The 24,055-nt window shown below is 32.9% G+C and overlaps 2 protein-coding genes across 3 annotated transcripts in view; one reads left to right on the top strand and one right to left on the bottom strand.

The window, feature by feature from the left end:
- Positions 1-13,754, bottom strand: part of LOC149804449 (adenylate cyclase type 10-like) — a 175,717-nt gene extending 161,963 nt beyond the window's left edge. For both annotated transcript variants that reach the window (XM_089940570.1, XM_089940579.1), the window contains exons 1-2: positions 13,661-13,754; positions 4,796-4,966 (exon numbers count right to left, since the gene is read on the bottom strand). In XM_089940570.1, coding sequence (XP_089796696.1) covers positions 4,796-4,966; positions 13,661-13,679 — 190 coding nt within the window. In that variant the 5' untranslated portion in view covers positions 13,680-13,754. The remainder of the gene's footprint in view (positions 1-4,795; positions 4,967-13,660) is intronic.
- A 211-nt stretch (positions 13,755-13,965) lies between these two features.
- LOC149804448 (ubiquitin thioesterase OTUB1-like) overlaps positions 13,966-24,055 on the top strand; it is a 30,869-nt gene continuing 20,779 nt past the window's right edge. The window contains exons 1-3 of the mRNA XM_089940559.1: positions 13,966-14,072; positions 20,084-20,136; positions 23,609-23,707. Coding sequence (XP_089796685.1) covers positions 14,036-14,072; positions 20,084-20,136; positions 23,609-23,707 — 189 coding nt within the window. The 5' untranslated portion in view covers positions 13,966-14,035. The remainder of the gene's footprint in view (positions 14,073-20,083; positions 20,137-23,608; positions 23,708-24,055) is intronic.

Raw genomic sequence — 24,055 nt, 5'->3', positions numbered from 1 at the left:
CCTTTCACATGCAGGAATATAATGAAAAGTTATCAAATGTTTAACTGGCACACGATTTGCTTGTTTAGATACTTCTGAACATATCAACTAAAATAATTTAGAAATAATTTCACTGTAAAATGTATTTATAATGTGGATCTAGCTCCCATTTATGTAGTGCCTGGAATGTGGAAGAGGAAACAAATTAGTTCTTTGTAGTAATAGTAAACTTTGGCCTCTTTTATCCGGCTGTATTAATTAAATCATTGATACAAATTTCTTGTGTCAATCTGTTATTGTTTTAGAACCTTTCACGTATGCAGAATCTATAACATTAGTCAAATGAGATGAAATTCAGTTTTTAGAAATCAACATCTATTTAAAGAGTACTTGTTTGTCTTTGTATTTAACATTTACCATAGCATATACAAGATGAATTCTGAACAACCGTGTGACAATGACAATGATGTTGCAGAATGTGCAGATAAGACAATGGATCAGGTGACATCAATAATAATTTTGTTCCACATGTCAATGAATGTCTGCATAAGTTCAAGATCAATAGACCCTCATGTAATCTTAATTGCCAAGGGTCAAATAAAAACTGACTGTTAGGACCACTACAAAATTATTGCATTTGAACATAAAACACTAGGCCATGGACTTTACTGCCTGTCATAAAAACACACAGGAATTGTTTCTCTAAATAAATAAACTGAATTTACCAACAAATCCAATTCAGTTTAATTTCCCAACAATTATGTTGAACCCAAATTAACTCAACTAGGATGAGAAATAATCTCTACTGTTATTCAACAAGGATCCACTTATTAAAGTAACAATTTCTAGGCAAAGATGAGAATATTTTCAGACATCATTCAGTGGTGTAATCAGTATGGTTCAATATGTACATGGTGGCAGGCCCAAAATAAGATATGATAGCTGTAGACTTAAATATTCCCCTGGTATATATTTTCTGTGACTGCATGGCAGTTGTACCAGTAAAATAGAGTAACTGGTTAGAATCGTGTGTGAATGTTACAACTGGATGTGATGAGTATGGATGTAGTCTGCCTCCCAAGCAATTATACTATGTGATCACATTTTTAATAGAAGTGTGATTGACTTTTATAGTTACTGAAGTGAAAATATAACTGAAGTGTAACAACACCTATGAAATGAAACTGCCCAAAAAACAATTTTACTCACAAAATACATGTGTGTGTGTGTTTATTTTTGTGTGTGTGTGTATGTGTATGTGTGGTCATTGATGCTATCTGCAGATTACCATGACCACAGTTAGCCTTGGTACTGCTGGAATTGTGACTACAGCAACCATCATTGGGACACCAGTCTGATTGCTATCTTGGCCATATTGGCAGTAACTAATGTTGCAGGTTGTGCTGCAAAAATAATCTTGCTATATTTACATAACCGAACATGTGTCTATTCAAAATTTCTTGCTTTAGTGCAAAGTAGTCTCAATACAATCAATATATTATACTTGGTGGCTACTGAAGACAAACCAGCTAGTATGGTGGAGTTCAAGACAATGTTGGCAATGAAATGGAAAACCACAAATGTCTCCATGCACAATTACAAAACTGGGACATTCACAAAGATTATGATTTTCAGTACTCTTAGAAAAAGGAAGAAAAAAAATTGAGAGATAAAGAGAGATTTGACTACATATATCTATCTTTTGAATTTAGAATTCACTTTATATATAAAATGCAAAACATGATTATTTCGTTAGCTGGAATAGTGTACAAATGTGATTAATTTTTTTAATGCAAAATGTAGAAATGTAGCAGTGATTCAGGGAAATATAATCCATCTGCAAAGTGAGTAAAGCCCAGAAAAACTAAATATTTTGACTTTTTGAAATGCAGCTGCAAGGGGAGTATGTAATATTTGCACACAATGCAAACACTATATTGAAATCAATCATTCTGGAATGTAAAACATCCCTTATAAGATATAGCAACACCACACCGAATGTTTGACATTCCCTCACAGTAATGCAGATGCAAAAAGATCATTTTCTATGCAGAGAAAAATGCAAGAAATTCTGGGAAGTATGAACAACAGTACCATCTAGTCCTGAATGAGTGCAAAGAAGAACACAACTGAAATTTCATTATCCTCAAACCCCATCTACTGAACGACTGAATGTAACAATGAATTCATCAATGTAAGAAAATATTTGCATGTCAAATGGATTTTAATGACAGAAACCTGCTATTTTCTTGCATTTAATGTGTTTGGTTGTGATTATGTGTGTGCATATGTGCATGTGGTACAGGACAATGCTAAGTCTACCAGCTATATTTGTTGTTGTTGTTGGGTTTAACACCATTTTTCAGCACACGATAGGCTATACATGGCGGCCAGTACTAATGGTGGAAGAAGAACCCGGGAAAACCCCGGAAAGAACCACCGACCCACGAGAAGCTACTGGCAAGCTTTCTCACATTCCCACATTGGCCGAACCAGCTATATTTGTTTGTAAGTGTATTAAATTTTTCAAAGAAACTGCTATTTTCTTTTTCTTAAAACTAAATTTGAATTTCCAGTAATTTTCTATAGGCTTATATGAAAAGATAATCTGTTCTAAATTAGAAAATATCTTTTTGGAGGGGATCATGCAGAATGCAGTCCCTTGGTATCTCAAAAAACACTTCTGAGCCCCCCCCTCAAAAAAAACTGCAAATAAGGAAGAATTGGAATTATTTAAAAGCAGTGTTTAATATTCTGAGGCAATTATATCAAATAATATCCCAAATGAAAAAAATAATATTCAGATTAGCTATATTAAATGGATGCAATCCAAATATGAATTAATACCACAATGCCTTGCTATGCACAAGTAAACTTTAGATCGTGAACACTGATCATAATTTCACCTTAGTGTATTCTGCCTTGCACATATATATATATATATATATATATATATATATATATATATATATATATATATATATATATATATATATATATTAATAATTTTAGTAACTGACTTTTTAATAGTGACAAAAAAATTATTTTGTTAACATTAAGAACCTTCTAGACTGTTATTTTCCATTAGATAATGGGGTTTCTTTTACAAAATGTTAAGTGTGACCTTAGGTCAAGTTGAGGACTAAATTCTTATAACTGGAAAGATTATTCATTCATACTTAAGATCTAGCAGATTCAACTTGTTATTATTGTTGTGTACAGTGTTCATTCAGACCAAAATTTATTCCTTCAAATTATTTAATTCAGTGATTATTTTCTCTGCAAATACAGACTACTCATAAAAAAATAATATTCTTGGACAGAGACATTTACTAGGATTTATAGTGAATTCAAACCTGGAATTATATTACTGCATTTCAACAAAAGACTGCTAACACTTCAGCATTATAAAGGTCAACACAGATACATCAACACTTCAGCATTGGACTTAATTTGAATTTCTGCAAAAGTTTTATGAGAACTTTAAATTATTGGGACTTGTGTCTGTAATTCTAGGATTCTTTGGGGTTTTACTTTGCAATACTGTTAGTTCTTTTTTTCAATTTCACTTTTTATTCTGGGAAAATAAATTATTTGTTGAATTTTACGAAATTTGTTTCTTTTCATTCTTTTCTGTTACTTAAGTTTAAAATGACTGAACTCCCATTTAGACCAAGACATTAATCCCTACCAGCTGTAGGTTATTTCACTGGTATATCCAATAAAATTCTCTATCTAAAGAAAGTGCTACTCGAAAGCTGGATCAGATTTAATAATTTCTATTACCTGATATTTAACACAATCTGTATTGTGGTCAGATAAGTTAAAATGCTAAGACACCAGGGAATCTATATAATTACGGATATCCCTCAAGTGCTTTTTTATCCTCACTTGGAATTCCATTTAAGTCTCATATATATTTCATGCAGGTGAGTAAATAAAAGACATGCTTTTGATACAGTGTCCTCCCAGTTCTGAGGTTTCTTGGATGATGGTGTTCCAAGCACTGATAAAATTGGGAGAATAAGTGAATTTCAGGCGTAAATTAAGTTCTAATCCTTGAGCAATTTTCCTTTTAAGGCCACACTCTTGGGCCCAGTCAGACAACGTTTTAATTTCACATATTTGGAAAGAAGTTCTCTCACTTCTTTATAAAGCAGAATTGATTGGGATGGTAGTACAGTAGTAGTAGATCAGTTGAACAAATGAATCAACCCTTATTATCCACTCTGATGAGTTACAATAGTAACGAAACTGGTCAGGAACAGGGGGTGACTACAACACCCCAGCAGACAAAAGGGTTCGCCTCCACAACCAAACAGTCATTATCTTCCCTTTTCTGTTACTTATTTTATAAGCATAAGACTCGTAACAGTATATAGGGTATAGAATTTAATGTGTGGTTAATTAGCTTGGATCTGTAATTTCTATGTACAATGACTGTCTATGAATATTGAATATACATGTATTATTTATCTGAGCACATATGTGTGATAGGTAGTGAATGGCTGCACTCTACATATATCTGTACATATGTCTTAAAGGGCCTCAAAGTAAATTAGTTGTATTTTGTAAGTGACTGGGTCACCCTCATTAAACTGAGTCTTTATTAATATTATCATTATTAGTATTAAATAACAGTAAACATATGATGGTAACAAATGACAGACAATGCATAAGCTCAATTGACCTTTTGACCATTGTGAGATTAAAAAAAAGGGAAAAAGAAAAAAAGAGAAACATTATGCAAGTCCTGTTTTTTTTAAATCAGCCTTTATCTATTTATAGTATGCTAAAATATGTCAATATATGCTACCTGAAACATCAGCAAATATAACACATGCATGGTATGTGACAGTCCAGGGTAAAGGACGACTGTGATCAGCAAATATTATGATTCCAGGAACGTGTGGCTTCATCTTCTTCAGTTTGGACATGCTCTCTTCATCCATTGCATCATTTGCATAAGCATGTTGTTGTGAACTTACTGGAAATTAAAAATTCAAATTGTTGAAAAAGCAAATTAAATGAAAATCAAAAGAAGACAATCATAAATATCAAAACGACAAATGAGAAATACATATTTCTTGAGAAACATTCAGATATTTGCTTTGATTATAACTGTCAATACCCAGGTTCTGAATGTAATTCTTTTTCCACCTTGCATTTCTTTGAAAATTGAAACAAAATATGATCTAAGTTCAACATTACCTGTACTGTTTTTTCAAAAATAATTAATTACCAATATACTACATGTAAATATTATTTTCCACATAAGAACTTATATATTTCTCATCAATTTCAAGCATCATTTTTAATCAATAGCATGTTTAACCACTCATAAGAAGTTAATTTCTGATGTGTACAATTAACCTTCAAAAACAGAGACAGGAATAAAAGGTCAAAGTCTGTATTGATCTTGATCAGGTGTAGTTCAGTGCTGCATCATGGTGATATTCTGGCACCATGACATGTCAGATTGAACAACAAAACTTTTAGAAAAAATGTGTCATAATTTTGAAAAGACATCATTTTGGTTTTCTGAAGATTCAGTAGTTGTGATTAATATTTGTGGTAACAAATTCCAATCTTTGACTGTCAAGAGGAAAAAGTCAATTTTTAACTATAGTTTGTGTGAATGGTATCAGAAAAGCATATATATTCATGTTGATTTATATTGGTTCTTTGAGGTTTGATTAAATCTGAAGAGGGAATTTTTGCTGTTTTTATAAACCTTTGTACTAAACCCTCTTTGATCACTGATGATAGATACTTCATTTATTTAATGCAAACTAATTAACACTGAACTCCATAATGTGTTACAAATAAAGAAGTGATATTTAAGCAAAAATATTGATTTCCAACTTAGTTTTCTAATATGTCTGTGTTTGTTTCATTTGTTAATTTTGGCTAAAACCATTACATGTCATAGTCAAACAGGTGTTTACGTTTTAATGTTCTGTATACTAAGCATTCAGGGTTTTTGTGAAAAGATTGATCAGGTGGAGTCACTGCTAACCTCTCCAAATAATAATATCCATTTATCTGGGCTCTCGGAAGCAATGTTAACAGAAAATCAGGGTGAAAATTTCTTGTATATCAATGGCTACGACAAACCTTATCGAAAGGATAGGAAAACAGGTGGCGGTGGGCTCCTTGTGTATGTTAGAACCGATACTATTTGTAAAAGACGGGAAGACCTAGAAATACAGGAAATAGAATCCATTTGGCTACAGATCACTCCAGAAAAAGCTAAGCCCTGTTTAGTAGGTTTTGTGTACAGACCCCCATCATCACATACTGATTGGTATGAATATTTTGAACTTCAAGTAGATAAAATTTCAAAAGAAGATAAAGAATTTTACATTCTAAGCGATCTAAATAGAGACCTTCTCAATGATCAAATAAAAGTGAATTGGATGAATTTTATTGCTTCATTAGGTTTGGAGCAACTAGTAAATGAACCCACCAGAGTAACATCTACCTCTAAAACACTTATAGATCATATTTATACCAATACAAAAGAAAATGTTTTGGAAGTAATGGTTCCAAAGATTGGCATAAGTGACCACTTGCAATTTTTCTAACACATAAAGTCAATGGCAAATCAACAAAAAATAATATCCTTAAATCCATTATTTATAGATCCTTTCAAAACTTTGATACTGTTAAATTCCTAGAAGATCTGAAACAGATTCCATGGAATACAGTCCAAATCTTTGAAGATATTGATGATGTTTTAGATACTTGGCCAGATCTGTTCATCAGTATAGTGAACAAGCATGCCCCTTTAAAAACACACAGGATAAAGAAAGACCACCAGCCAGGCTGGATCTCCCCAGAAATTTTAGAAGCAATAAAGCAAAGAGACCAACTAAAATCAGTAGAAAATCAAACTGAATATAGAGTTTGGAGGAATAAAGTTAATAAAATGATACATCAAGCCAAACAAGCGCACTATAAAAAAGTGCTTGATGAAAACCAAAATAATCCCAAAGCTATCTGGAAAGTGTTTACAGGGTTTGGTGCAGGCAAATGTAAGAGTAAAGCTGAAATTTTATCCCTCAATCATGAGGGCATTTACGCTGATAATCCAGCTGACATCTCAAATATTTTTAACAACTTTTTGGTTCAAATTGCTGAAAAACTTAAAGAACCCAGAACTTCATCTGATCATCTGGAACTCAAACATTTTTGTGCTAAAAACTACCAAACAATATAAAGTTTGAAATTCCTGAAATGAGCCCCGAATTTGTGTTGAAATATATTCAAAAAATGGATGACTGTAAAGCTACAGGACTTGATATGATTGGACCAAGGCTACTAAAGGTAGCTGCACCTGCAATTGTAGAGAGAATAGCTTTCATTTGCAATGAAAGTATTAGGTCTAATAAATTTCCACAAACATGGAAAACTGCCAAGGTTATACCACTGCATAAAGCAGGAACAAAAGATGATGTAAATAACTACAGACCCATCTCTATCCTTCCTTGTCTCTCCAAATTACTAGAAAAACATGTACATGATTCTTTTCTCAACTATTTAAACACTTATGATCTTATTCATGATAATCAGTCTGGCTTTTGCCAGAATCACTCCTGTGAAACTGCACTTGTATCTTTGATTGATAAATGGCTAAAAGCATTAGATCAAGGAGAAATGGTAGGCACTATTATGGTTGATTTTTGTAAAGCTTTTCATCTTATAGACCATGAAATTTTGCTTGAATAACTAAAAATCTATCAATGCAGTGAAAACTCCCTAAACTGGTTTACTTCTTACTTAACCGATAGAGTGCAAAATGTATCTTTAAATGGTCAACTTTCTGAAAGTAAAAATATTAATTGTGGAGTACCACAAGGCTCTATCCTTGGGCCTCTCTTCATACTATTTATCAACGATTTACCTCTTAAGATTGGAACTTCAATTTCTTCCACTGACCTCTATGCAGATGATACTACACTGTCTAAGATGGGTAAAACCAAAACAGAACTTGAAAATAACTTACAAGATGCTCTCAACTGACTTCAAGTATAGTGCAAGGAAAACAGTATGATCATAAATACAGAAAAAACGAAAGCCCTACTAGTTACAACACAACAAAAATGAGCAAGGCTAGAGAGCGACAAACTCTATTTGACAATGTGAGCCTTAATATGACCTCTCAAGATAGAATTCTTGGTGTATTTGTGGATAACAATCTTACTTGGTCTATTCACATTAAACATATTTCAAAAAAGGTTAATTCTTATCTTTGGCTACTGAGGAAAATCAAAACATACATTCCTCTTCAGTATAGGGTCATCTTTTATAAAAGGTATATTCAGCCATATCTGGACTACTGTAATGTAATTTGAGGTAATACCTCTAATTCAAACATAACAACACTTTTAAGACTCCAAAAGAGGGCATGCCATTTAATTCTAGATCAAAGTATAGACAATTTTCAGGATGCAATGAATAATATAAAAGTTTTAACAATACATGAAAGAATATTTCTAAGAAAGGCCAAATTGATGTATAAGTATCCAGAAAAGACATTCCTGTCTATCTAAGCAATATCTTTCACCAAAGAGATGCTGATGGCATTCTAAATTTAAGGTCCATAAGAAGAAAAAATTACATTATACCAACGCCAAAGAAGGAATTGTTTAAAAAAAGTTTTCAATATACTGGTCCACTGGTATGGAACAACATTCCCAGTGACGTAAGGCAGCCTAGCATTTCATCTTTTCACAATCAATGTCTTAAATGGATGAAATCTTTAGAAAATTGAAGAGTTCTAGTACAAAAAATACCACCTGCTTTTCTGTAATTTTTCATCATTTTCAGAGCTGAATTTTTCAATGCAGGATTATATTTTATGTTTTATATATGTTTATGTTTTCACTCATGCCTGTGAATGTGTTCCAGGCTTGATACTTTGAATTTTAAAATTACTTAATTATTTAGTGTCAAGCCAGACTCTTCACATCATGTTGTATATACTGTATATATTGTACTTAACAGATAGAAGGCCTCAAGGTAGATTAGTTCTGTAACTAACTGAGTTACCTTCTCTAAATAAAGTCTTTATTATTATTATTATTATTGTTGTTATTATTATCCATTATACATTAACTACTGAGCATATTCAGGTAACTAGCATGGTTACCTGTTGGACCTGTGTCATAATCATTATTGGCATTGATACTGCAAATGTGTTTGGATCCATCAAAATATTTCATGAGATGTAAATTAAACAAACATCATAGAGTTTTATCTGCAGAAGACTATTCAATCTTCCAAAGCAAGAGTCAGACAACAACTCACATGCTGCCAATTCCCTTCAATAATATAAACATTATTCCACCTCTGTAATCATTTAACAATGAAATTAACTTAAATTTCTACCAAAAAGAAACTGTCACCAAAATCATTGTATCGTAAATAGCATGACATTTTGGCCATTTTTTACGAATCTATGCTCTTAAAATAAGTAACAGAAAAGAGTGAAGACAACAAGCTTTGTTAAATTTAACAAATACTTTATTTTCCTAGAATACAAGGTGAAAAATGAGAAGAAAAAAACTTAGGTATTGCAAATTAAATCCAAAAATAATCCAAGAATTAAAGACACAAGTCCTAGTAATAAAAAGTCCTGAATAAAACTCAGTTCAAGTCCCGAAGAAATCCAAAATTGAAGGTAATGACATGTCTGTTATAGCCTGTGTAGTGCTAATGTATCAACAGTCTCTTGTTGAATCACAGAAATATTATTCCAGGTTTGAATTCAGTATAAATTCCAATGAATATCTTTATCAAAGAATTTTGTCAGAGCACTTTTGTATTTCCCGAGAAAATAATCATTTGAATTCAATAATTTGAAGAAAATAAAATTCAACACAAACTGGTCACAACATAATAGAACTTAAAGTGCTAGATGTTAAAGCATGACTGGTAAAATCCTGGTAATGATCTGATGAGCCTTGTTTATTTACAACACAACAGCCTACAAAATTCACTTAGGAATCTCCAAAATCTCATTTGGAACACTCCATACTTTTGTACTTGTAACATAACTTTTAGGACTGTTTGGGATTTAATTCACAATAATTCACAAGTACCATTTAAATTTTCAATTTGTATTCTAGGGAAATACATTATTTCTGAATTTTACTAAACTTGTTGTTTTATTCCTCACTCTTTTCTGTTACTTACCATAGATTCATAGATATGACTCTCCATTCATGTGGACTAGTAGCAGGATTTTCAAGATGTCAACATGGCAGTCATAATGAATGTCACACTGAAACAATTTTCATTTAGAACAAACTAGACATCATAAAAAGTCTTTAGTGAAAATTCCATTTTTAGATATGTCCATCGGTTTAGGAGGAATAGAGTAGCAATCACCAAATTTTAAGATAAACACTACTGTATTGTAATCATTTTAGAGGTCCAAGCACCATTTTCAGGGGCCCCGAGTGGCCGAGTGGTCTAAAGCGCTCTCCGCTACGGATCACTGCCATCTCACCTCTGACTGCATGGGTTCGAGTCTCGGTCTCGGCCAATGTGGGTATGTGAGAAAATTTGCCCATAGCTTCTTGTGGGTCGGTGGTTCTTTCCGGGTTTTTCCAGTGTCCTCTCTCCACCATTAATAATGGCTACCATGCATAGCCTATTGTGTGCTGAAAAATGGCGTTAAACCCCACAACAACAACAACCAAGCACCATTTTCAAACAGGACCACATGCAACCAGGGATGAATGTGTGTGTAAAGTTTCATGGCTAAATTCTTTACCAATTGAAATATTTAAGCAGCACAGTTACTAGCAATCTGAGATAGGACCGTCACATTAATATAAAAAAAATCCACATGGACAAACCGTATTTTTGACCCATTGATACATAGCCTGCCATCTTGCCCCAAAATATGAAAGAGATAGTTTTCAAAGGTTCAGTTAGACACATTTTAAAATACGCTTTATAGTTTTGGACCACCACTCACAATTATTATAGGAAATAAATGAAAAAATCCCAAAGCAAGCCATCAGAAATGTTAAATTATCTATAATGGCATCAGACCAGTGACAGCCAATTTTTAAAAGTACAGTAAAATATTTCATGCATTTGCTTTGAAGCCTTTTAATAGCAACAGGGGATGCCGTTAGAGGGCATTGGCAATCAAGATTAACATTTTCTCAAAATGTCAACCTCATTACACCTTAATATGTAAAAAGCCGACATTATTACATCCGAATGTATTCATGGTTGAAAGGTCAAATGTCTATATTTAGCTTATATGATACTGGGCCATTTCTACAACTTATTCAGCGGAAAAAAAACAAAAACTGAATTTTTCAAAAAGCTGAAAAACTAAATAAACGAACATATACGCTCACCTACGCCTACTTTTTAAGTACTTTGGAGTTCTTTTTACAAGAATAATGGTAAAATGTGTGCGAATATTTGCGGAAAACCCATGAATTACGTCTTTTTCAAAGGTCACCCATGCCAGTAAGAACGGTAACTCTTCCCAGCACATGGGTACGTACAAAATGTAAACAATGACAACAATATGACATAATTTGGGTTCAAAAACACATGAAAACTTGACTGTATGAAAAGGCAGACGTTTATAGCAAGGAATCAGATTACACAGAGGAACTGTCATTCATTATACCAAACTTATTACAAAATATTTGTACAACTTTTGTTGTGTAATATATTTTCGAGGTTAGAAACTCGACGGGAGTATCACTCACCGACTCATTGATACTAGACATAATGAAAATATGTATGTAATTGTGATCACTGAGATATTATCAATGTCAGGTCATCTGTTCTATGTATGATTCTTATCTAGAGACACTGGTATTAAAATTAAAATGTTCATGTTTATCAGGGACTTAAAAGAGGTAAAAGTTCAACTATTTTTCAGAATTTTGAAGAATGAAAACAAATTCATTTAAAATTGTCATGCCATTTTTTGTAAATATCAATATGAATATTGTCATCATAAGCCAAGGAATAGAGAATCGACCTGTAGTATTTCTCCATTTAAACAAATACATAATCATGAATATTTCTTGAGAACCAACTCAGTGCCAGTTTCTTCTCTATCTCTGATACCACAATTGTCTATACTTCATGAGCTATGTAATATTGCTCAAAACAATGGTCAGAATTAATATGAAAATATCGCAAATTTAGGACATCCAAAATTTAATGTTGCACCATCCTAAGTTGACACTATAGAAATCCTGACTTACTGTAATGAAAACTTAGTGGAAAACCTTTTGTCATTGATTTTATTTTATAGATATGAAAACTGACCAAATATATCTTATGATAACTAAATTCTAAAATAGCAATTATTATTTACTAAATTGTGATTTCAGATAAATGTATATATGTACAAGAACACTGTAATGAATATGCACTATTGGTTTTAAGAGTAACATACAATTTCAACTTGGTATGACTCATGATTATGCTATTTCATGCAAAAATGTTAGGGGGCATGTGATAAAAAGGCACAGAAAGTCTTCAGAAGTACCTGGAACATAGAAAAAGTAAATTTATTCTTGAAGCTGAATGTTCACAACACATTTATATATAACCATATGTAAAAAATATGCAACTTTCAGCATGACATAACATGAGGTCAAGAATTTTCAAAAAGTGACCAAATACCAATATTAAAAATGGTGGATGGTACATGTGTTTGAATGCTTCCTGTGAATTTATTTGAAAAGATATATAAAGACTGGCTCATTTTTTAAATATGCACACTCTAATTAAGCAGAATATATTCCATTTTGATAGCAACATATAATTTCAACTTGTGTATGACTCAAAAATATAGTATTTCATGCAAAAATGTTGGGGGGGGGGGGTGATAAAAAGGCACAGGGGAGATGCTGAATTGCCTGGAACATATAAAAAATCAATTTATTCTTAAAGCTGAATGTTCACAGAACATTTTTATATAAAATATATGTAAGAAATATGCAAATTTCAGCTTGAAATAACATGAGGTCAAGAATTTTTAAAAAGTGACCAAATACCAATATTAAAAATGGTGGATGGTACATGTGTTTGAATGCTTCCTGTGAATTTATTTGAAAAAATATCATAAAGATAACCTCATTTTTGAAATCTGCACACTCTAATTAAGCAAAAAATATTCCATTTTGAAAGCAACATATAATTTCAACTTGTGTATGACTGAAAAATATACTATTTCATGCAAAAATGTTGGGAGGGGGTCATAAAAAGGCACAGGGGGGTTGCTGAATTACCTGGAACATATAAAAAGTCAATTTATTCTTACAGCTGAATGTTCACAAAACATTTCTATATAAAATATATGTAAGAAATATGCAAATTTCAGCTTGAAATAACATGGGGTCAAGAATTTTCAAAAATTGACAAAGACCAATATTAAAAATGGTGGACGGTACATGTGTTTGAATGCTTCCTGTGAATTTATTTGAAAAGATATCATAAAGATGGTTCATTTTTAAAATCTGCACACTCAAATTATGCAGAAAACATTCCATTTTTATATATTCTATAATTATGAAAAAAATCATCCCCTGTTGCTACTTTAAAGTTGATGTGCTGTCCCATCATCTAATCTGAAATGCACATTTAATGATATATTTGCATGCCACATCTGAATTACATGCATTACCGGTGGGAAGTGTGCTCATTTTTTTTTTTTTTTTCCCTCTTTCTGACAATGGATCTTGTCTTCTTTACGCAACGAAATCAAGCAGCAGCAGACATTGCCGGGAATCGCTGACGACTATTTATGACGTCATGAAATTGTATAGGGAATCCCCTGCTGTGAGACATAGTCGGGATCCATACCTATTTGAAGTAAACATGAACGTAAAAAGTTTGATCGTAACAGGGAACCAGACAATTGAGGCCGGTACCAGCGAAGGGAATCCCCTTACGATACTAGACTGAAACAAAACTGTAATTTTCATTAACAAGCGACTAGTCGAGAAAATCACAAACCGGTGTGATCTCGTTTGCTTTGTACACAAGTACTACAGACGATATGGCCGCGGAGGGAGATAAATTTGTGTATGATCCAGGTAGAGCTTGCACGAATTTCATATACATTATACAGATTGAATGCAAGAAAGTATCCATTTATATTGCATAAAATGTTAAAATGTATGCTGATCTCTTATTTAAAAAAAAACAAACAAACAGCAGCAAAGAGAAGGGGTGGGTGGGTGGAAGGGATGATAGACTGGGGATGATTTTTTCAGAATTATATAATGTATGAAAATAGAATGTTTATTCGCATAATTTGAGTTTCCACATTTCAAAAATGAACATATCTTGTAAAATAAACTCACAGGAATCATTCAGAATTAGACATGCACCGTCCACTATATTTAATTCATGTCTTGGAGACTGCAATTCTTGACTTCAGGTTATTTCAAGCAGAAATTTCCGTATTTCTGACAGATAATATAGTTTGGGTCAGTTTTCATATCTTAAAAGTAAAGCCATTGACCAAAAAAACATAAAGAAACAAGCAAACATGATGGCTTCTGTCAGAGGCAGCTTTGAATCGTCAAGTCAGTGATCAATGAATTTTTTTTAGAAAGATAAAAACTGAGTTAACATGTTTGGCCAGACTGGCCATTCCCATGGGATGTGCTTCATATGGACAAAATTCTTGACAAATTCCTCCTCCAGCTTTTCATATTGCACAGGTTTTCCACTAATTTTCATTACAGTAAGTCTGGATTACTAGTGTGTACATTAGTCCTACAATGTAAGACATAGCACATGGTGTTTTTATTTTAGTGCTGTGTCTTACTACCCAAATAACGGCCTCATATAGTGTGTTTTGATGTTGGTTTACATCAGAATGAATAGTCAAACTTTCAGGAATATCTCACACACTTGGCAGCCTATATCGACACTCTTCCACTAATTTATTTGTAGTTAATTTACTTGCTGTGCTGTCTTTATCCTGGCGGAATGAAAATATGACACTAGCAAATGGGCTGATTTTCATGTTCCATTGAGTTACATTTGAAATTGTTGCAATTCAACGGTAGTTGAGGTATGCCGAAGGATGCTTAAGTAGGTTCATGTAGGGGATACATGTTTCTTGAATAAAACAAAACGTTGCTTACAGTTCTGATAGGCATAATATATTTTTATTCATTTTGTTAAAGAATAATATTTCAACTTAACCCGATTTTGGCATTCCCAGCTTTCATCACTTTGCAGCCAGCTGAAATGTAGGCCAATAAAACTTGAAAACAGCTCTACTTCTTTTATGAGAATTTGAATTTATTAGAGAAAAGACATCAGGGTAAGTAAGGTCTGACAAAAACATTCTAACTTTACTTTGTAGAAAAGTGTTGTTACTGGTTGCCAGTTTTGTGTGATATTTCTGAAAATATAGCTTTTGTTACACTGTTAGTCAACATCAAAACATGCTACACAGCGCCATTAGTTAGGTGGTAGGACCCATCACACCAACCCCACCCACCCCCGAACAAAAATATTGGGTGATATGTCTTACGTTGTATGTCTATTGTGTACATTTTGGATTTGTAACATCAAATTTGCGATATTTTTAAAATAATTGTGACCATTATATTGAGTAATATTATACAGTTCATGAAGTAGAGGCACGTGTTAAAATGTGGAATTCGAGAGACAGACAGAGACCAAAGAAACTGGCACTGGGTTGGTTCTCAAGAAATTTTTATGATTATATAGTTCTTAAAAAAATAAAGAAACATTATCGGTTGATTTTCAGTTTTTTATTTTATGCATACCTAGGCCCTTTAGTTAAGGCATGATGAAGTGGTCTTTGATGTAGCATATTTCTGCATTTGATTTGTAAATCTATCTTAAATAACAATGATACCTCCTGTTGCCATTTCAAATTGCCCATCAATATCAGTAATAATCAGCTGTTCAATCAGTATAGAAGAATAGATCAGTGGCAATAAAAGATTAATTAACCTCACTCGCAGTGTTGCTTTATGCCTTACGTAGTTACAAAAGTCAGATATCATTTTGAATAATGGTTCCACTTAACAGTTTTTAAGTATTTCTAAAATTGGGACATATAAGGTTAAGTTATGTGCATTTGCAATAAGCAAAGGTAGAATTTTGGCATACCTCTATTACTTTCATGTCCAGTGACTGAAATTTCATTATATGTAGTATTAGGGAAAGAGAGCACTTCCTAAAGCATACAGCAGATATAAATGGCTGCATCTATCTGCTCAAGAAATAAAAAGCTATGAGTAAACAGAGCATTTCAAGAGTTTTACTTTTTTGCATGAATACCCTTAGATAACAAATACATGTATTTACTTTATTCATTCTCCTGAAGCTAATTCTAATTGATGGCAAAGTGATGAATCTGCACAGAGTACACTTTGGCAAAAGAAGATTTCCTTTTTGTTTCATGGTTTATATGAAATAAATAAACAAGTTTATCTTTCTTTTAATTTACCAACTTATTGGAGTGTTGCTGAAGTAAGTAATTTATTTATTTATTCAGTCTTGTACCATCACTGATGTCATGACCAAAATCATACTAATGTATAACAACATGTATTGAATGAAAATAATGAGAAGCTTAGTGTTGTAACTTTGTTTCCTTTTCAAAACACCTTTATTTAGCAAATGTCCACTATACTGTTGTTCAGTTTATAAAACTGTTCTCAGTATATCATGGTTCTCACTATAATGTGGTTAGGCCAAACAAATAAAAAGTAAGCATGTTTCCAGTTGGTCGATCATCCCTGTTTTTCATTGCTGACCCTAGCACTTTTTTCCCCATGGTAAAAAAAAATATATATTGTAATATGATGGGTTCAGAAATACATAAAATAATTCTGCTATTTAAATGTTTATTTGCAATATGTACTATGTACACTCCTTTAGCCTTGTGTTGCATTACACAAGAAAGCCCCTACTTTCCTCTAGAGTTAAAATGTAACTATCCATTAAAGCAGAGAGATAGAAAATCTAATTAATCCTTTTGCACTGAAAGCTCTGACACCTCTCTTCTCTCGACTCTGTGAATCTTATTAAAACCACTTTCACAGTCCATAATTCAATCTACTTAAAACCTGATACTTAATACATGAAAGCAGATAAGGGTTCTCACTCCCTAGGATCAGGCAGACAGTTATAATTAACAGCTAATTGTTTCAATCAGTGCTATAGGGAAAACATAACTGCCCCTATCATTGTACAGACATGATTTTTCTTGATCAAGTCCTTTTTTTTATATGATTTCAGATCCGGTTTTTAAAAAATGTTCTGTCTGCTCCCATTCCACAATAACCCATGTAAATTATTTGATCCATATATTAGTTAGCACATGACTCTCATAAAAAGTATTCAGATTTGTCAAAGGTTTAAGTTCATCCAGTGAATCTTCGTGTAATGGAAACTGATGGCAATGGAAAAAAGCATGCTTGCAAAACATGGCGTCCCGAGTTGTTGAGAGAGACCATGACAGGAAAAGTTTAGATAAAGTTTTAAAAAATGTATGGGAACGGCTGGAGCAAAAAGTTGATGGAAATTTAGTTGGTCAGTTTATAAGAAAACTGAACGCTAGAGGGCTGGCATTTTGTGACCTCTGCAATAAAGATCTGAATTACGGTAATCGCAGTTGGAAAAGTTTGGAACAGCACCTACAAAAGAAGTTGCATACGGAAAAATTGAAGCTCAGAAAGCATCTGGCAAAAGTGCAGTTAATTACTATAAGAAGAAAGATTTCTTGCATGAGAGAACAGATGTAGCCCTCTGTTAGAATATTCCCACTGCATGTCGCCAAGCACCAGCTTGAAAGGAAAAGGGATCTCATTGAGAAGGAAAAGAAAATATTGCACATTGAGCCAAGTAAGGGACTGACCATTTATTAACCTCATGACTTTGATGTAGAATTTCACTGTTACTAATTAAACATGACAGTTACTATTCGTTGACAATGAACTGAAGCATAACACTGGAGATATGAATGAACTATATCCTTCTTTCCAACTGAATCAGTGTATAGCAAAAACGTGTGGTGCCATGCATGCGATATTGATGAATTTTGGAAACTGGGATTTTTTTTATATAACCTTTCACTCATTATAGGTTATGGACATCAATCCATGGACTGGATTGCAGATTTATGCTTTTAAAATTTGTCTATGTAAGAAAACAACCTTGACCTTACAATGTTTCTCAGATTCCATGTTTGCATTGTCCTAAATGTTTCTGACATAAAAAAAAATTATTTTTAGTTTAATCTTATCACATAATATTTAGACTTTGCTCTCTACAAATTGTATACTTATGTATTCCTGAATTTATGTACCCAATGAGTTACAAAATCAGGCAGTCCAGTAAAGAGGTAATGCTTATACACAGCAATGTCTGCCATTATTATCCAGTGAGGGAGCATTTCAAAAGCAGTTTCCTACTTTCACTCTATTGAGGTCTAAAACATCACAGACAAAGTCATTTTTACTTTTGTAATGGAATAAGGCAAAGGTTTAACATTTTTTCCATTTTGCTAGGTACACTGTAGTATGATGTCTGGGTTATGGGCCCTGAGTACTGCATTTTAATGAGAGAACTGTTTATCTTCTTTCATTGTTAGACTTGTAAAAATGGAACTAACAGCTTGGCACTCAGCATTAAGAGGTTAGTGTTAGGAATAGTCGGACTGGTGTCAGGATAATGTGACTGGGTGGAACATGATGCTATATCTCTGCAGCATGATGCCCCAGTGCTAGACATCACTATTAACTGCCACACTGCAGACATCATAGCGATATGACTGAAAAATTGTTAAAACTATGTTAAAAAATCCAAATCACACACACATACTTTCATTGTAACTTTCTCAGTGTCCATGTGAAAGAAATTTAGTTTACTTTACCTTGACATACTATAGCTACAGTGTTAAAAGTACCATTAAAAAACAACCAATCAATTCTTCTATAGTGTGATGTGAATTTAGAGGCTGCTTTCATACTCCAATATCATTTTCAAAATTAGATATGTATTAAATATGTCAAAAGTTATATTCTATTTCAATGTTAGCAATCAAAACCAATACATGAGAAATTGTTTTGTTATGACATCAAACATACTTCTGATTTTCAACATTGCCAGGTATACCTCAGTTTTGCCAACATAATTCCTTAACTTCTATGGCTTCAGATATACCTCAGCATTAAAAAAAAAACTGATAGACTTTTCATATCATACAATATTAACTTTGCTACAAACTCTTTCTATTGTTAGCATGAATTGTGTGCATAAAAAATATCCATGGTGCATATTGGGAGAATAGGTTTTCACCCATAGTTTTTTAATGATATCTGGTTTGTCCAAAATGAAAATGGTGTCAATATCACTTAAGAATATCAGTGGCTTCAACACTCAGCAGTTAAAAAAGGAAATGGTCATATAATGAATTCCAAGAAATTCTTTTCTGACAGTAGAACATCAACACAAATTTAATTTTAAGAGCACTGTTCACTCTAGGAGCTATATTGAAATTATGTGAATATTCTCACAATTCTTATGAGCAGGTAAACTGAAGCCACTCGGCACACTGACTTGCAAATCAGTGAAGTGACTTCACACCTTCTATCATCAAGCACACAAGAGTTGTCACCCATCATTTCATGATTGTCTTGCAAGGGTGCTGTTGTCATTGATTTTTGGGTACATCATTATAAATGGACACCTTCCCCACTAATAGTAGTTTATTTTTACTTTATATGATGACTGTTGGAGATTCTGTGTTTGTGATTTAATGTTTATTTCATATTTTGGTGAGTTAGGAAAATTTATTTTTAGGATATTCTAGTTGCCAAATGAAAGCTTTCTATCTAAATAAATGCCGCTCATTGTATTATGTTGTCTTGTGTGACTTTGGTAATGATTTGTGTGAATTTAGAAAAATTAGCTAATCCATTCCCAGTATATATATATATATATATATATATATATATATATATATATATATATATATATATATATATATATATATTTTAAAAAAATGAATTCACTTCTACATTCTAAAGTATTATTTTTACCTTTCCAGAGAGAAATTATGATGATGCCACCATGGCCCAGATCAGAGTCATGGAGACTGAAGTAAGTAATAGGCATGCCATAAACGGACATGTAAGAAAGGGGTGCCAGCAGTCCATCACTCTTATCAATAGCTAACCTACAATGTTTCTTTATTTCATTAGTTTGGTAACCTGTCAACAGCATGATAATTTTTTGTGGCTTTTGGCAATTTTTGTTTAAAATTTGTTATTTTTTAGATCCATGTAAATTCTGGGGAAATAAGTGGAGAGGGTAAGGCCTTTACATGAGAATCAATGGGCTATCATATGATGTGGTGTAATAATACCATGACACTGGTTAAATGGATTTAATTTGGCCTTGAGGTGTAGCTCTTTACACCAGTTCTCTGCACAATTAATGCATGATATTTTCCTCTGTCTGGTCTTTGGCATATATCCATTCTTATTTTTTTACAGCTGCCACAAAATGAAAATCAGTGATTGTGACTGTTGCAAAAAGAAATACTGGTGTTTCAGAAATCTTGTATGTTATCATTAAAACACAGTGCAATGCGTTTAGCAGGAAAAGAGATGGGCTGTCACTTGAGACGTCAACAGTATACTTTTTCTGTCAATTAGATGAGTGCAAAGTTTAGAGTAGACATTGCTGGCAGAATTAAAGTTGTCACTGTTAAAGAAAACAGTTGAGACTGTACTTGGTGTTAAAAGAAAACATTTGCTAAAGATATATACATAAAGTGGGACAGTCTTATCAGTTACATTTGCTGAAGATATATACATAAAGTGGGACAGTCTTATTTACTATGCTAATAATATATACATAAAGTGGGATAGTTTTATCATTTACATTTGCTAAAGATATATAGTTAAAGCGGGACAGTTTTATCATTTACATTTGCTAAAGATATATGCTTAAAGTGGGACAGTTTTATCATTTACATTTGCTAAAGATAAATACATAAAATGGGACAGTTTTATCATTTACATTTGCTAAAGATATATCCATAAAGTGGGACAGTCTTATTTACTATGCTAATGACATATACATAAAGTGGGACAGTCTTGTCATTTACTATGCTAAAGATATATACATAAAGTGGGACAGTCTTATCATTTACTATGCTAAAGATAAATACATAAAGTGGGACAGTCTTATCATTTACAATGGCAGAGGGTTTGGATCTCATACAGATCATGCAAAGAATTGTAAAAAAAAGAAAAAGATAACATCACCTTGAAAAACTTGTACTGTAGTTTTCTCTCGTTTTTCTAATTCATAAATTGAATGTAAGCCTGCAACATGTGTGAAAATGCAAGAAATAACAGCTAACATCTTTTATCAGATTTTCTATTACTATTTGAACATACATTGAATTCCATTTAATGGGTAAAGGTATTCAGAAGGTGAAGAACATTTCAGGTGTCAAAAAATTATCCATTGGAAATTTGTCCACTGGGGTAAATGACTTGGAACTTTTACTTGTCCTGCATTCATTTTGCTTTTTGTACATGACACTGAATCAGCTTCATGTGCTGCTCATCCTATCAGATGAGCTTCTGGAAAAAATGAACTTACATTTCCTCAGCCACCAGTCATAAATACAAGTCAATGAGTGGCATTTATTTAGCCCTGTATTTATGGTCTGTATTCAATCTAAGTGCATATTTCAGGTATTTATAAAGTATATTAAAAATAAATCAGCTGTATGATAGTTCATTGTACTTGTAATTAAATTGATTCCAGTATGAAAAAAATAAAAGTACTTTATAGTGCTAGCTAAAGCATTTGCTTGTGGTATGTGTGTGTGGTTTGGATTTTTAACTTAGCTTTAACAATTTGTCAGTCATGTCGCATCATGTCCCACCCAGTCTCATGAAATGCAAGGGTACACCCTGGAGTCTTGAAATGCAAGGGTACACCCTGGAGTCATGAAATGCAAGGGTACACCCTGAAGTCATGAAATGCAAGGGTACACCCTGGAGTCATGAAATGCAAGGATACACCCTGAACTAGTGGTAAAACTACAAGAACTTCATTAGTAGCTAAAACCACAAACTGAATATCACTTTGGCTTTACATACTGACCATTCACTTGACCTGTGGGTCATCTCATGGGGTCCCTTAGGTTATGAAAGATCAATGAAATACTTCATAAATGATTATGTAGCTTGACCTTTGGATAGTCATAGACTATAAAAGAATTATTCATGATACTGTAAAATTATAAATATTTTTGGCAATAAAATCTTGTATTTGTGGAGCAAATGGATGATTGTAGAGTGATACAGTCTTTACCTTTACACCCACTCTGCAATACTTGTTTGGTCAATTTTAATTAAGGATGGACATTTAGGAAAGTTTTGCCAGGTTCCCAGCAGAAAACTACCTGGCCTGGTAGGTTTTTACCGGGTCTGCTTTCTCCACTCCTGTTTTGTCCAGTTTCCCCACCTCTCTCTCACCCCCATTTTGTCACCATAAAAGAGGTCCTTTTTAATAACAAAAAAAATATTTTATTACTGCCCAAGGAGTGGGTTTGATCTGGCAATACACAATTTTTTTTATATTGAAACCTGGATTGGGTATTTCCAGGTAATGCAAAACCTGGCTGGGTTGGTTACCTGTAAGTCCATGGTTTTAATAGAACCTTTAGCAGATTATTGGTGTATGATAATGAGCAACTGGAAACCAAATGCCTGTACAGGAGAATACAGAAGCGACAGCCTAAGGCTGGTCTGGGCATGTGTTTGATTCCACAAACCTTGGATTACAAATATAACACTTACCAACTGAGCTACTGCTGTGCCCCAGAATTTTCAAAACTATTGTTGTGGTGAATTCAGTTTCATGAATCTTTAATTTAATGGTTATGTACAAAGGTACAAGGTTTCAAGCATAGAATTAAAAACTAAATTAATTTTTGTCAAAGTTTATTTATAGTAAACTATGTATGGCAAAAAAGATCATAAAATTGTGATATAAATGTAATAATGGCTAGATTTCAGTCCCATCATTTAATGCACCCCATGTCACAATTTTAATGTCAGACTCACAGTGAGAAGATATTGATATGGGTGCTGTTAAAATGCAGGGATTTTTCAACAGGAGACTGAGGTCCATGGAATTGGGAATTGTTATGCATAAAAAGATAGACTGATATATTCTGAGTCATTTTTACAGCTAATTTACAAAGAAGAGACTTTGAACATTGAAATAATTCTGTAACCTAGGTTAAACTAACTCCTTAGATCTCTTGCTACACTCATAGTAATTTTCAAAACATATTGCCTCTGGTATTCTTTTATATTTTTTGTTTTCAGCATTGGAAATGAGGACAAACTTTAGCCCTAAAACAGGACCTGAAAAATCCCAAAATGAATAACAGAAATTATTTTATTTATTATTTTATTTCAACATCACTTTCAGCCACAAATCATTTTATTCCAGTTTCGTCTTTTGTGTAAATGTTTTTTCCCCGTAGTGTAACATGCTACCTCACTTCTATATTTCTGCTTACTGCATTTGCTTTTTGCAGATAGCATCACAGAATAATATAGTCAGTGAGAGACTCAGTTTGCAAAACCTGAAGGATGAATATGCTGATGCTGATGATGCTTTTAAGCTGAAAATAAAGGTATGAAAACAAACAACACCATGTGCCGGCTAGAATTTATCCTTTTTTGCTACTTGCATTGCTTGTGAGTAGAGAAGTACTCAGCATCAAAAATTCTATTATCTGCTGTCTGTTTTGTACAAACCATCTGACAGTAAGACCAGGGAAACATATTGTATATTGTGCATCTGTCAGCAGTTGTTTGTTACCATACTTTGCTATATTTCTGATCCAATTATATAATCACACTTGTGTGCTTATGTCATCAGGATATTGGATATTAATGAGGTAATATTGCATCTGGTTGGTTGAGCTTGTTATCTTTCTAAATCATTATATTATATCATATTATATTATATTATATTTCTC

This window comes from Sinohyriopsis cumingii, chromosome 2 (assembly GCF_028554795.1).
Source record: "Sinohyriopsis cumingii isolate HCF-2022 chromosome 2, ASM2855479v2, whole genome shotgun sequence".
Taxonomy (NCBI): Eukaryota; Metazoa; Mollusca; class Bivalvia; order Unionida; family Unionidae; genus Sinohyriopsis; species Sinohyriopsis cumingii.
The sequence above is the reverse complement of the archived record's forward strand: the minus strand, read 5'-3'. Positions and strand labels throughout refer to the sequence as shown.